The sequence below is a fragment of the Dermacentor silvarum genome, chromosome 10, assembly GCF_013339745.2.
Source record: "Dermacentor silvarum isolate Dsil-2018 chromosome 10, BIME_Dsil_1.4, whole genome shotgun sequence".
NCBI lineage: Eukaryota > Metazoa > Arthropoda > Arachnida > Ixodida > Ixodidae > Dermacentor > Dermacentor silvarum.
Window position 1 is genome coordinate 53757146 of NC_051163.1, and position 15967 is coordinate 53773112.

The window sequence follows — 15967 nt, forward strand, 5'->3', positions numbered from 1 at the left end:
TACTGAATTTAAAAGCCTTGATTCTCGCTACGTCTGTTGAGCAAAGCGTCGAGTACTCACTGAAGCAGTGCCAGACGCGCACAGCGTCCAGGTTAAAGGTGCTGAGGAAACCGTACTCGTGGAACAGGTGGACACACAGGAGGGGCATGGAGCGCCCACCCGAACACGCGTCCAGGGCAAAGGTGTTGAACGCCCATTGGTCCACTCGCGCCAGCAGACGCTGCACGGGAACAGTAAAAGCAGTGTTTGTTTGTAACAGCTACGCCAACGACATCAACAGTAGTAGTAGTAGTAGTAGTAGTAGTAGTAGTAGTAGTAGTAGTAGTAGTAGTAGTAGTAGTAGTAGTAGTAGTAGTAATATAGTAGTAATAGTAGCAATAGAAGTAGTAAGAATAATAATAAGAGATGTACACCGGAGTACAACGTTCAGGTGTACCGAAGCTGCATTTTGTTTCAAATTCAGTGCATGGCAAACAAGCACAAAACTACGAAAATTATTGCAGAAACAACAATATAGAAGACATCATGCCCTGCCCCTAATTTTATCTGATAGGGATAAAGCTACGACACATACTTCACATACTGTATGTTGACACCAGACGATGCTTACGTACATTAAGGGCAGTAAAATTTAGTGTGGTAGGAGAAGAACTGTATACAGTTATTCACATTTACCAATTGAGGCATTCCAGTCACGTGAATTAGGCAGAGAATGTAAAGAAAGAAGTAGCGTGTAGATTCCTAAGCATGTGTATAATTAATAAACGCAGCTGCACAATTCAGAAGTGGATACAATTAATAAACGTACCTCGGATACGCCGTGGTAGGAGTCATCCAGATTATTCATCAGGTGACTCCAGGGCTGAAGCACAGGTTGTCGTTCGCGTCTCCGGTAGAGCGTCAAAAATGGCGTCGTAGTGAGAGGGCGGTCAATGCCGATGTCCAGCGCTGCATGGGAGACAGAACGAGATCTGTTAGCGCGGCAAATAACGTGAGGATCGATTCACCGAAAATACGGACGGATAATCGCGCGATCTAGTGACTATCGCTCATCCACTGCCCTTTTCCACTCCCATGAACACATACAACTCGCATTACTGCCATAGTCAGCCTAAGAAAACCAAACCGGCTCCGCCTCAAGACCACTGTGCGAATGGCGAAGCACGCTTTACAGGGTAAACATTAGAACAGGAAAGGACGGGAGCAGCACGAAAAAAAAAAAGAAAAAATGCAGCCAGTTCCCCGAAGTGAAATCTGTGGAAACAGCGGAGCTGTTGCCGTTCTGTTTCTGCGATTGTGGTAGTCTTTCGTTTTAAACCGAAGGAACGAGCACATCTCCGCTGTTTCGACACATTTCACTTCGTGGAACTGGCTGCATTTTATTAGTCAGACATGAACGTCAAGGTAGGGCGGAAAACACCTTTTATTCACTGTTTAATCCCTCCCGTTGCTCGGGTTTTCGCAGGTGTCACGTCGAATGTTCAGGATCACGGCCTTGTGATCGCTGTGGTAGACGGTCAGTGGACGCCACTCGCGCCGAGCGGCGTCTATCGTGCGAAGAGCGCGCAGTGCAAACACCTCCTATTAAACCCCGGCGCCTCTCCTACTCCTCCCCGGTGCGCGCTCCGACTGGTCGGCTCCTTGGTCACGTGACCTCTCCAGCTCTGCTCCTGCCTGACGGCGCCGTCGTCGACGGCGCACGCTCGACTAAGAACAGCTCCGCTGTTAAAACATACTTGGTATTCAAAATCTAAAAAAAAGCGATGCCTTCCGCGCATTAAACATCAACAACGAACAGAAAGAATTAAGGGAAGAAAAAACGACGAAGACAATGCGAATAGTATTAATTATTTTTAAGAAAACGCAGAGAAGAGAGAGGGAGAAATTACAAGTAGAAGAACAAAAAATTGGTCGAGCTGGTGGCTTTCGATACTATTTAAGAACAGCGCTAACTACACAGGAGACAGAAAAGACACACACGGCGCTGACTTAGACAGCGCTATGTGTCAGTGCCATGTGTGTCAGCGCCGTGTGCGTCCCACTCTCTTTTCCGTGTCCTGTGTCGGTAGCGGTGTCTTTTTTTTTAATAATATAGAAATTACAAGTTGTTATGCACTGGTATCGTGGTCAACACACTGAGACACTACCTCGGATAAGACTGTCTCTGGGAGAGACCAGACGATTGTTCAAGCAAAGTGGGGCGAACGGCTTCGCTTTAAGAACCTCCGTGTCCAATGTGGGATTAGAACGCAGATATAACTATCTTGATATAACTATCTTATTCAACATGCTACAGCGAGGCCACTGGTTACCGTAATGACACAAATGTTACGACCTGTTTTATTTACTGAAAAGAAGGACGTCCGAAGAAACGTAGGGCGCTGAGAATTTTTCTTTTCTTCTTTTTTTCTGAAATACGATAACCGAGACTTAGTACAGTAGTGTCGAAGACGGGAGAGCGAGAGGGGAGCGGTATGCTCTGTACTCGTAAAGGTAATCAATTCCGCGTTAATACGGCAACTGCTCGTGAGTGCGAGTCGCGAGTGTTCAGTTGGGGAAGAGAGGCGCTGAAGGAACGAAAAAGAAAAAGAGGGCCGTCACACTCGCGACGAGCGAACTCTTGGTCAAGGCGTACTAGTTATGTACTTGTAACGCAATTAAGCCTGACTCATATCGAAGTAGGTTAACAAGCTACATGACTTCGAGGACAGGGTGCACCACATATTCAAGCTTCTTAGAGGTAAAAACACAAAGAAAAAAAAAGACGAAGAAAAATAGAAGCACCACCATGAGGAAACTTTGCAAACTAAACTTCCTCCCGACAGCCAGCCCAGCGGGTAGCGTCCCGTTTGCTCGCTCAATTCAGACGGCGTTCCTTCTCTTTTCTCTACTTTTTGTTTTTGTGTTTCGTTTTCTTCAGGCGTCGTTAAGGGAGCGGGCAGGCACGGTTGTGGCCGAGCATTCCACGCGCGCGAGTACGTTGCCCGGGCGCACAGCCTGTCGGTAAGTGCCCGCCCCCACCCCAACCCCCTTTTACGGGGCGTACTTACATTCTTCTGGACCACTAATTGAAGCTTCGAAGGGTGAGAGAGAGACAAAATCGGCGAACCATTGCCTCAGCGCCACATCAAAAGATAGCAAAAAAATAAAATAGAGGAGGAAGGCAAGGGGCGGGGGGAGAGAGGGTTGGAGAGGGGGGGAGGAAAAAACTAGCGAGCGGTAAATGCTTTTGCGCGCCGTGTGGCACGCGCGCCGACTCACGCGTCGTTAAGCTCGTTGACAATGCGTGGAGACGCGGCGTCGAAGGCACGCGTTTTATGAGCGTCGCGCAACGCCGCTAATGGCCGATCCCCGACGCTGTCCGCGAGCCCCCCTTGTCAGGCCGGTTCTTGTCGAATGGAGAGCCGGATAGGACCGAGCGTCTATCTAAAAAAGAAAGAAAAGGAAAAAAAAAGAACGAGAGACAGAAAGCATTGCCGAATGATAGTGAAACCCGAGAGAGGAGCTGGACGGTAAACCTGCTGAAATACGCTAATGGGGACACCTACTGATTACCTCTGCTGATTGGCTAATGCCACGAGGCCTGTGGGTTCTGTGATATATCGCACTGCCACTGGGATCCCGACCGCCCGTTACCGAGTACATTAAAAAAAATATTTAAAAAAACCTTCCGAAAGAACACACCGTGCACCGGTATCGTGGTCAACACACTGAAACACTACCTCGGATAAGACTGTCTCTGGGATCGCCCCACTTTACTAGACCAGACGATTGTTCAAGCAAAGTGGGGCGAACGGCCGAAGAAAGCTTCGCTTTAAGAACACCCGTGTTCTTAATGTGGGATTAGGACGCAGATATAACTATCTTATTCAACAAAAAGGAAGAAAGAGATAAATTCTTCAGATCTACACAAAATTTTAGCCATAATACACATCTTGAAACAACGAATGGAATCTTCATTCCGATTATCGTGGTAAAGCGTCTTCGCAACACTGCAGAAGGGTTGACAGCTAGACTAGTTGGTAGATATTCGTGGTATTGAAGCGCAAACAAGGTAACAAACTGAGAAAGAGACACGAAAAGCGTGTTCGCAAAGCGTTATTTTCAAAAAGCCGCCAGACAGATCGCGGTAAACACCACCGAACTACGACTTTCAGGTCATAGCAAAACAACCAAGATAAGTAGGATTCCTGCGGAATACAGAAGACCACGAAAGCGAATATGGGAGACAACGTTACGCATAATCCATTTCTCGATTAGCATCCCAAACATTTAATACAAGACCTCCTACAAATTTCTATTTCCTTTCCGCCTTTAATTTCTGAATCTTTCTACCTCATTTCATCTAATCTGACTATTGCGTTTTACAAAGAATCACCTTATCAATGTGGGCTGAAAAATATTATCGACTACAAGCGTTCTCAGCCCGAAAAAAAGAAAAGAGGGAGAGAGAGAAAAGGCAGACGGAACAACGAACACTTTTTTTTCAGGGAAACATAATCACAAATGATCACGGGCAATCTGCCAAAGGACCCCTCGCGTATTTACGTAATCGCAAACATATTACAGATTTTCTTCTCCACCAATTGGTGACTTTACATGACAATAAAACGCCTAAACCAAATCGGACGGACAGATAGTTATTAACATAACGTTTAGAATCAACGTGTGAGGTCGATTGTCATAAAAACACCTCCCGCGTTGCGACCATGTTGCCGTTTCCACATTAGAGTAACCCCGGTCGCAAACCAAACTGACGGCTCGATAAGGCTTTCCAGTCGAAAACGCCACGTTCAAGAAACAGGCCAGGCTACCAACATTTGTTCAGAGACAAAAATTTAATCGCGGTCGCAGTCGCACGCTCTCAATCAAAATCGCCATACCACCGTTGCGAATGCGGTACTAAGGAAAATTTTCGCACTAAAGGGAGAAGGCAGAGAAACTCAATACGAGGGCGACGCGCTGAACAAACACCCGGTGGCAAGTTTCACTTACGATTCGTCACTTCGGACACACTGCAAACACATGGAGCAGCAGTACGGCGCATTTTAAACCTGATAGAAACGCGGCGCTGCCGAACGTCAGACAAAACGTCGCCCCCACACGCAACGCGAAACTAATTAAGACGATTGCGTAGTCCCGCGGGTACCAACGTCCCTTGGTGATGATTGTGCAGTAAATATAAGATCAAGCAAAGAAAACAGAAAGGGAGTGAAGGGTATCGGAATATACGGTACTGCAGATACAACCCAACCAAAGTGAACGTGTAGTCGAACTCACTTATGATGAACAAGCTTATGTGCTAAAAATAGTTGGAATATAGCGAGAAACTCGATGTACCCAAGCTCGCCACTCGTATATAACGAACTCAGAACAAACATTTCAGCTGTGTTTGTTATACATGAACTTGTTATATCTTCGGTGGAGAAGTGAAACAAGCAAGAAATACATTTATTGAAAAACGAAACTATGCACAGAAGGCAGCAATGTTTCTGCCTGTACCTTGGACTCTTTCTTAGCGCCGACGATAATGACGTTCTAGAGGTGCGAGATTCTGAAGACACGTGTAAGCCACTCGATACGATATATCCAATGCCCAGTTGTTATCAGGGAGTTATTTAACGTGAGTATCGGCCAGTAGGCTTTGCGTGTTCGCTACATAGAATAACTCGATTTATCCGGGTTCGTTGTATGCGGGTTTCGACTCTATTCCAATTTGGGCAGTAGGAGAACCCAAACACATGCCCCTCCCCCCTCCCCCCCCCCAAAAAAAAAATGCCCGTCTGAAGCCTTATTCTCCTAAGGGTCTCCTGGCGTAATGAGCTTACCCGAAGCGGTTTATCACAAATCCTTCTACGTCTAAGTACAGAGCTACACTAAACGCAACGCGCAGCTGGCAAGTCCTCGACGCCTGAGTAACTGCTACTGTCATCTCGTTAAGCCTATCTAGGAAAGTTCGAGAACGCACTCCTTGATGCAATACGCTTACACCGTTTCTTTGCAATCAGCGTGAGTGCGCTCCCACAAGGGGCAGCACACAAAACTGTCGAAAATAAGGGTTAAATAAAGCAGAAGCACGCTGCTCCGCAAGTAATTCTCGCTTCTAGTCTATTTTACTAGAACGTGCTAGTATAATGAGCTTGCCCAAAGCGATTTATAAAGATTGCTTTTATCGTTAAACATTTAGAGACGCAATTTTTAAATCAAGGCTCATCCTAATATCATTTGTAGTCAAGTTTACTGTGTTTGGTGTTGTGCTATTTTATATTGCTGTGACTTTTGCCCTCCTAAGACTCCTTGTACAATACAATGCAACATTTTTTTTTCGGAATTCACTCGGAAGTAAACACGCAGTATATTCATTCTGGGTATGAAGTACTGTGCATTTGTAACTGTTAAGTGGTTTACTTATATTCTGGTCATCCACTTTCGAGGAATTTGACATTCAATTGATCTGGATCTCCGTGTCATCCCAGATGGCCGAAAGCAACCTTGAGGTGTGTTTCGAAATCACTGAGATTGCGTGAAAATACCCGACCCGGCAGCAACATGGCAATGTACTACACTATAGTTCCATCTTCACCTCTGCGTTTAAGCAATGAAATAAAGTTTTTACCGTAGCAAACATGAGGAGATTATGGAGATAGTTATTTTTTTCACGTACATGGAGACGCAGCTTTTGGCATCTGACTGTGGTATATAAGGTTAAAAATTATTTTTCAAGTTCGTAACATAACCGTAGACAATAAAAAGCACCTTGAACAGCGATTATGTCCCATAGCTGTATTCCGGTCTCAGGAGGTTACACTGTACAGCTAAAACACACAAACGTACAGTAGGCAGCAGGTAGTTCATCAGTGAGAACAGCGTTATGCCTCCAGATTGCTTTCTTCACGTAGAAAAATAGCGCGCCTCGTATTATTCCTCAAGATTTATTACCGAAATCCACATATTAGGTGAGAGTTAATTTCGAATCCTTACTTCACACCATCTCTATAAACCATCGTCATAATGTGTCCGTTCCTCGCATGTCGTATAATAAATTATCACCACTTGCCCCCCTCCAATTGTTTGACGTTAACAATGCGATTGAAGAGCACGTTGCGCCCCGATATCTGTGTCTGTAGTACTACATGTCCCCATTGCGTTATGTAACGCCCTACGGGCCGTCAATGTGTGTGTTATATATATATATATATATATATATATTACATTTTTCATTCTGTTCGCTTTCTAGTTATCCCAGCGTTTGAGAAGTATTTGTACTTGCCCCACCTGCTTGGCTCTCATCTAAAGGCAGTATTATGAATGAATGCATGAATGAATGAAACACAAGAAAGTCCAGCGAAGTTACTGAAGCGGGAGTAACTGCTATATTCCCCAGTTAAGCCCATTTGCGAGACTTCTTGATGAAGGACGTTCACTCCGTTAACGTCGAGCGAGAGTGACCGTACTCCCATTACAGGAGAGTACGGTAGCTCTCGAAGGTGAAGTTGAACACGGTAACAAGCACTTACTACCACACACACAAAAAAAGAAAACTCCCTTCTTGCGCACCGACATAATGAGCTTGCCTAAAGCGCATTTTCTTTCCCGTCTGGCTTGGGAACCTTCGCGCCTCGCCACAGCGGGAGGGCTGTCATTTTCAGGACCACATCTGGCCGTTCGCGACGGCGAGTCATTAGAGATTCAAGCGGCACGCAGAGAGGATTATTTCCCATACGGCAATACGTGTGTCTGTAAAGGAAAGTACCGTTTCGAAAACAATTTGCTCGGCAACGCACCAGAACCGAAAGGAAACACATTCGGAAGCGCCTTGTTCCAGGTGTTGGCTTGCGTAAGTCTTGCCGCCTCCGGAGGAAACCTAGAAAGCGACATCCCAGAAGAAACGCGAAGCCAAAATGCTCATCCTGTTTGGTTTCTCGTAAAACGATCTCTATCGATAAATGTGAAATAGAAAGAGAAAGAAATAAAGACCGATAATACAGAGGGAATTCAGAATGACAAGCGGATGTCAAAAACGAACGAAAAATTCGAGAAAGAGCAACACGAGAAGAATTTGCTTTTTTGCCGCCGTAGTGACGTAGTCGCTTCGGCGTTACCCTGCGGAGGCCCCGGCCGCGGCGCCCCCCCCCCCCCCCCCCCTCTCCTCTCTACGGCGTGCTTCATAATGAGATCGGGGTTCTGTGGCGTAAGACCACAGAATTGTAATTTAGGTGTTGCTATGGGATTTTTTTTTTAGCAACTAGGAGAAAGTTGTTTTTTTGCTGTCGACAAAGGAAACAACATAAAAAAAATGTAAACGAAAAATTTATTCCAGCAATGGGTCTGTCAGCTATCACCGCCAGGTTTAAACGTCGCGACAGTAGCCTGATTTGTGCACATGCGCAGTGTTGCTGTTTGTGTTTGTTGTGTCGTGGTTATATTCCAGAAACTTCTGAAAACACGAAAGACTAAAGAAGGGACACGGCCAGCGATGTGCCAATATCTTGAATAGTACGTTGTTTCTTTCACTGCATCTTCTTTTTAATACTCTTTCACTGCGGAAATTGATAGAGCTGGCCAAATTAAATAACAGTAAATAGAAAGAAGCGTCGTATCATGACATCGCCTCAGTCCCCCTCCACCCTTACCCTCTCGCCTCTTTTTCCGATTTCTCGCGAAAAGACGAACTGAATGACTAGATCCACAAAGCTGAGATCCACGCGCTATCATCTTTCTCGAGATGCCATAGAAGGTATACGTTCCGCGAAATTGCGATGGCAGCGCCATCTGTCAGAAAGCCGCACCCCGACGCAAGCAGCCGACCCAAGCGGCTAGAAGCAGAAAGACGGCCAAAACTAGCGGACGCGAGCGAGAGAGAGGGCCTAAGCTAAGTCTGCAGATAAGGCGGGCGTCACATTCACACGACAAAGAAACAAACACGCGAAATAGACCGACATATTTGTAAGGCGCACGAACACGTCCGCCCGGAGAAAAATTTAAATAAAGCCCTAGCCAGGAAACAGGTTCCCATTCACAAAGAATACAAGAATAACAGAATGGGAAAGTGACGCTTTAAAGCACGCGGCAGCCATTGGCGAACGATGTGCCGAAATTCTCCGATGCGAATGCTTATATGCGAAGCGCGTATGTTTTGCCCATAAACAGCATCCATAAAGAAGAGGGGAAGATGTAATAAAATGGACGAGGAAAGAGGTGACTTTAAACATCCATTGGCGAACAATGGATGAAAGAAAGTCGCCAAGCCTTCTTTTGTGTATGCGTACGCATCCCTTTTTTTTTGTCTCACTTCTTTCCCCATAAACGGTATCCTATAAGACATAAGAATAAGAAACATGGCACAGGAAACTGGCACCGCTGGCGTTTTTAAAAAGCCAACCAGCGAATTCTGGGACTTGTGCACGATTGAGCGCGTCTTTCGCGTAAAGCGCGCACCTGGAGCAGCTAACAACTAAAACCTACAAACAAAAATGAAAAAAAAAAAACATGACGTGCCTGAACGCCAACCAATATAAGCGCCGCGCGCGCATCGGGCGAAGTGTTTGTTTCTGGGCGGGCGGCGCGGGCTTTCCGGATGCGGAGTTTTGCATTGAAGAAACTTTGTATGGAAGCTTATCTACGCTGACGCCTTTCCTATGCCTCCACTGCAGCCGTTTCGCGGCAGTAAAACGTCCTAAACTTTATCACGCACCCGTCACCTTTATGTGAATCAAAGTAAACACGAAGCATGAAGGCATCAACAGGCCAACAAAGTGCGCATTCCCATAGATGACACAACCTCCTAGGGTGTCAAGAAAGGCGACAGGTCCCTTTTTTGGTGTCTCCTATACAAAAACTATTACTCTTGGCTGCGCTTATCAGTTCGCTTGTTGTTGTTGTTGTTGTTGTTGTTGTTGTTGTTGTTGTTGTTGTTGTCGTCGTCGTCGTTGTTGTTGCTTAAGCGTTGCCTGTGGTTTTTGCTGCTGTTGCTGAGATCTCAGTAACATTGATGCATTCACACTAGCGAAAATCGATCAGTACTATACAGCACAGAGTCACCAAGGAAAGACGGCACTTTGTAGGGCATTGTGACCCGTCACAAATGCTGAAGTCCCCGATAAAGTAGCACAAGATATCTATGCACCGTCAGCCATACCCATGATGTCCGACGAGCGCATTTCGGTAGTGCAGAAAGATACTAGCGCCCAATTTTTTTTTTTACCCGGTGATCTTATTAAGCACGTCTACGATGGCTAGCAGCGAACACAGCAAACATGACGTCATAAGCCTACTCCATGTCCACTGCAGGACGAAGGCTTCTCTGAGCGATCTCCAGTTATTACCCTTGTATTGCGGAAGCTGACCCGATCTCACACCTTCCTGACTCCATGACTTCCACATAAGCTAAACTAAAATAACAGCTAGACCCATTTGATCTCTACTGCGCGTGTTCCAATTTGCTAACGGTGCGCCAACCATCTTATTGCGATAGCAATTGTATGGACACTCCAAGCGCACTTCTGCCGTCGCCGTGGTAGTGGACGTCGCCGTGAGGGTCCGTATAAATCCAAACACCGGTAAGATCGTCGCCGCGCGCCGTACGCTGTATGCGCGAGTGAAAGCTTGCGAGGGTCAGCCAACGATTGCGGCTCAATCTAGCGCGCGCGAGGGAGAAAGGTGGGGCGGGCGCGCGCTTCTTCTGTAGCGCGCGAGGCACAGGGGAGAGGGGGGTCGGCGTGGAAAAAGTTTTCGTATCTTGAAAGCGATCTGCAACGTAGACAAAGTGCGAGCCTGCACGGGCATCATCTTCAAAGTGATCTGCGATATGGACAAAGTACAACTAGTGTGCCGGTAGCTTCTTATGCGCTGTTCTTTCGGCGTTTAGTTCGCGCTGAACCGATAGACGGCATGAAGGTCGACGCTCGCTGCTGCCGCCGCGCTTTCTCACTCCAGCGTTTTGACAGCGAGTTTCTGCGGTCATCGAGCGAGATGTGTGCATGTTTACCTGGACACGCGTGACCCCGTGCTTGTTAATTTAGTTAGTAAGCGAATGTTTCCAAGTTTATACGGCTGATCGAACTACGATCCTTATCTTGTATAGTTGTCTACTAATTTGCTATCGCAATCGATGCTTGGCCTTTCGGGCGAAACTGCGACTTTTTTCGTTACATCGCTTTCTTTCTGCATTCTTAGCATCGTCTCACGCTTTTTCTTTTTGTCCTCCAAGTTTCAGTACTATAAAGGGCGGCGCTGTTACAAACCAGTAATTGCGTGCTCCTCTTTTTTGCGGATATTGGTAAGCTATAATATCCCTGCCTTCTCTTTCTCTCCTCCTCGTCCTCCTTCCTTCCTTGGTGCGCTACGTACACACCCGGTCATACATTGGGAACGTCTGCCGTACGTACGCGCTGCGACCCGTACTTGTTCGTCTAGCCACGACAATCCAACAACATGTATTTGTGCAGCCACCGCGCGATGATCCGCACGTACTGCCAAGATCGACAGATCCTCTATCTCGTGGACACACAACAATGTTGACTCCCGAGCGTGACCGTCTCCGGTTCGAGGACGTCGAGGAAGTGCGGGAAGAAAAAAAAAATGTCGCAGTTTCACTCGAAAGGCAAAGCATCAATTGCGATAGCAAATTAGTAGAGAGCTATACGGAGTAAGGATAGTAGTTTTATCAGCTGTATAAACTTGGACATGCAGCAGCACCAGCAACGCGCAGAAATCGCAACGTTTTTATATAAATACGCATTTGGTGCAGCAGCTAAACGCCGCCGCCCCTCCCTCCCTCCCGTCCCCCCCACGGCCTTTCGCGCGATGGAAGACGTCGCGTTTGCTCTCCGCCGTGCGTTCGCTCCCCGTGAAAGCGCGCGCCCCTCGCGAACATACAGCATACGGCGAGCGACGACGATTTCATCGCCGTTGGACTCTATACGGTTCTATTCCATTAATCTTTTTTCGCTGAGTCACTGTCATTTTTGCTGAATCAGGCTCATGACTATATAAGACTTCTCCCATCATCCTTTAGCGTTTCCTTCATTTAGTTCCCACGTCAGAGCCCATTTCAGTGGTTTTTGAGTGCTAAATCTTTTTTCGCTGAGTCATTGTCATTTTTTGCTGCGTCAAGCTCATGACTATGGCTTCTACTAGCATCCTTTAGTGTTTCCTTCACTTAGTGTCCACGTCCGAACCGATTTTAGTGGTTTTTGAGTGTTAATCTTTTTTCGCTGAGTCAGTCATTTTTTCCGAGTCATGCTCATGACTATGACTTCTACTATCATCATTTAGTGTTTCCTTCACTTAGTGCTCATGTCCGGACCGATTTCAGTGATTTTTGAGTGTTAATCTTTTTTTTTTCGTCGGGTCATTGTCATTTTAGGCGGCTGTTTCATGACCTACATAGCACACATGTGATGACCTATCATTTATGTTCGTCATACACTCTTGTCATACTATGCCAATTTTGGTACATACCAAGTTAACGAAACGACCACGAGAACACCAAGACGTAGGCGGCTAGATAGAATACTGTCAAAGTGGCAAATGTTCGCCCAGAAATGCGTCGCACTTAAATTTATTTCTCGGTGGCGCGATTTATGACGCGAAATGCGTCGAGGCTTTCTTCGGGAAGAAAAATATAAAAAAGTATCCCCCTCGGGACGCCAACAAATCAAGCGACACTTTCTGCATTCCGCAAACTCCACAAAATCTCGACTCCTTTTTCTTTCTCCGGCTTATCACCGTGTTTCTCCCTCTATTCTTTTTTCTTGCTCCTCCCACTTCTTTTCACGTCGCCAGGAAAGCAGCTTTTGAAACGTTATGCAAGTTTTAGACGCTCCCATTTCCTGCGTCGTCATTTTCGATGTCACTGTTCTCTTTTATCAATTCTTTTTTTTTAATTTTTCTTCTTTTTTTTTGTCTCTGCCTCTCTGCTTTTCAGTATCCGTTCGAAGAACTCATACGACGGCATGAATATTTAAAAAATACGTTGCCACGACATTTTTCCAGTTTCGTGAGACGTTCTTTCTCTTTCTTTTTTTCTATTTGCCTCCATTGCCGCCTTACGCATGAAATGACCGAGTTCATGAGTCTTGAGGGACCTTCGCTGCGTTCTGTGTATTCTGTTTAAATTATGGTGCGTAGTTTCGGTATCATTTCTGTTCGTTCGTTTGCTCGCTTCTTCGCCGCCCCAGCGATTTCAACTCCGACCATTATATTTCGTTTGTTTGTGCTCGCTTGTTTGTTTGCTTGTTTGTTTATCCTTTGCTTACCTCACAGCTACCTTAACCAAAGCGAAGTCGTAGATCGTACACGATTTTCGTAATCCGCACACGAACTGCGGAGCAATTACCTTTTCCCAATATTTTTTTGGAATGCACGACGTATAGAGGCCCACATCAGGGGCCGAATGTGCAGTGCCAGTTCCAATCTTGCTGCTTGCTGTTGGGCGTCCAGTCTTCATTAACAAAACGTCCCATGCCAAGATTGGCCGGAAGCTTGTTCTTACGAACAGTTTTTTAGCGAACTTTTTTTTTTGCCTAAAGCCCCTGATGCGGCGTCAACTCGCGCGATTGTATCGCAAGGCTCGGAGCGCGATCATCGTGATTGAATGCGTTTCAAGTTACGAAGCAGCACTCGTACGCTAACTAGTCCGTCGCAGTAACTAGCACTAATCCCGGGCTGGTAGGACCTTCGATAATTCTTCGATGACTATTTGTCCGTGCGCAGGCAGATGCCTGAGCAGTACACGAAAAATGCGGAAGATTATATAGAAGGTTCCATAGCTAACCAAAGTATAACGTCAATACGCCTAACTTAGTATGCTATTATTGCTTAGTGAAAAGTTATTTCCATCACCTCACATAGTTTTCGTCTCCTTGAACGGGACTAAATGCTGTGGAAGTTCCGGTGGGGACAGTTCCCAAGGTTTACCATACCATCAAATAAATAGGTCAAATCATTGAACACGGTACACCCCCCCCCCCCCTTTCCACCACTTTTTTTCTATGATCGCACGGTTTTCCATACTGCCTATTACTTAAATAAATCCTTGCAGTCCTCCTTCGTGAAACAGCTGCATAGCTTGCCTGTGGAATTTAATTGTTCATAATTAAGTGTTTGTGTAGTCTGTCGGCTGGTTCTGTCCGTATCCCGGCACCTCTAAGCACTTTCTGTCCTGTGGCCTTTCCACCTGGACACAGCCACGGCAGATGTTGAGCATTTGTTACCGCCGCGGGTGCAGGTAACTTTAGACACCTCACGGAGGCAAAACGTAATTGCTCACGCGGCTATGTTGTTTAACTAAACATCGATGCAAGTTGCAGACGACGTTACCGAAGACTGTGCAACAATTAACGGTATTTCGGTTTCGGCATAATGGGAACTTCATCACCCCACCTAGTTTTCTGCCGTCCTCGACTGCACTTCCCTTCTCTTGGTATCCATTCTGTAACTCTAATGGTCCACCGGTTATCCTGTTAATGTCAACTAGAATATCGGAAATTCGGAATACCTGAATTAGAAGTTAGGAAATTTGCAGGCGGAAGTTGGAATCAGCTAGCGCAAGACAGGGGTAATTGGAGATCGCAGGGAGAGGACTTCATCCTGCAGTGGACCTAAACATTAGCTGCTGCTGATGATGATGATAGCGGTGGTGTGGTGGTGATGATGGAAACAGTGTCGTACTTAGCCCCGGAAGATAGACTGAGTACGGGATGCAGAGAACACATGTGTTCGGCTTACCTTGTAGAAGGTTGTACTCCGATTGGCTCAGGGTCGCCGGCCGTTTCAGGGCGGCTTGCGTGGCGTCTTCCTCGCTGCATTCTGCGCACGTCACCAAAAAAGAAGAGCAAGAGGGTTAAGAGCGAGTAATGCCGTCCGGCCGCGACAGCCGTAACTGTTCCTGCGGCAAACGAACTAACTTCCACTACCTTTAGGAGCAAGGTCCCCTGGTAATCGAATGAATATAGCCAAATAGCACACAGCAACGTTCGTAGACTAGAAGTCTTGCGAATAGGCAAAGAGAGTAGGAAATCATTAGTAACAGCTAGGTCAGGCGTACGCAAAGAAACAACCGTCTAACGAAAACAACGAGAGAAAAATGCCGATAAGAGATTGGGCACTAATGTATTCAAGTCGGATCTGTAACTCGTTTCAAGATGTAGCTCAAGCCCAAAGTAATAGTTTGACATTGTTATAGATGTCCCGACTCAATGTACAACATCTAGAGAAAACACGTATTTTGTATTTGGCTAGAGATTACAACAGAATTTGGGCATGACAACATGAATATTCTCTTTTTTATTGATAAATATTAATCCAATGCGACCTTTCATCGTTCTTTTTTCTCTAGACGAAGAAGAAGAGTTTCCGTTATACTGTTATATATATATATATATATATATATATATATATATATATATATATATATATATATATAGATTAGGTGTTCTATTTACGACTGACCCATAGTGTCCATAAATACTGGCAAGTAAACAAGCCGACCATGCAGCTCACGTGGAGTAAAATGTAATGACCAAAATGTTGACATCCAAACCAATAAGCAAGCTTGCTCGCGTAGAAACAACACAAATGAAGAACCAGCGAAAAAAACAAGGCATAAATTTTAGCAAGATTCCGCGAACTTCATAAAATGACTATTGAAATTCTACGTCATTCCCTTTCAAATGTAGGAAGTAGTCGCATGACATCGCGGCATGTCGCACCATTCTCCTAACAATCGCAGCTTTCACAATGTTGCTGTCCAAACAAACGAGTAGAGACAGCGTTACAGCTTGTCACAGCTCTACGTGAACAATAAGACGACTGCGATGATGTCGGTGTGCGTACACCACCCCTGTATTATTACACTTGCAGCCACTGTCCAGATATGTATACCAGATATGTATAAAATGTTTAGAAAGTGTACCCGGTCTGCTACAACATCGGCCCCACTCGAAAACTCCGGGGAGTCAGATGA

General features: G+C 45.8%; 1 protein-coding gene across 9 annotated transcripts in view; it reads right to left on the reverse strand.

Annotated features, from left to right (window-relative positions):
• Window positions 1–15967, reverse strand: part of LOC119431325 (uncharacterized) — a 179698-nt gene that overhangs the window by 39608 nt on the left and 124123 nt on the right. For all 9 annotated transcript variants that reach the window (XM_049657473.1, XM_049657475.1, XM_049657472.1 and 6 more), the window contains 3 exons: window positions 14731–14811; window positions 809–948; window positions 61–220 (listed from right to left, as the gene is read on the reverse strand). In XM_049657473.1, coding sequence (XP_049513430.1) covers window positions 61–220; window positions 809–948; window positions 14731–14811 — 381 coding nt within the window. The remainder of the gene's footprint in view (window positions 1–60; window positions 221–808; window positions 949–14730; window positions 14812–15967) is intronic.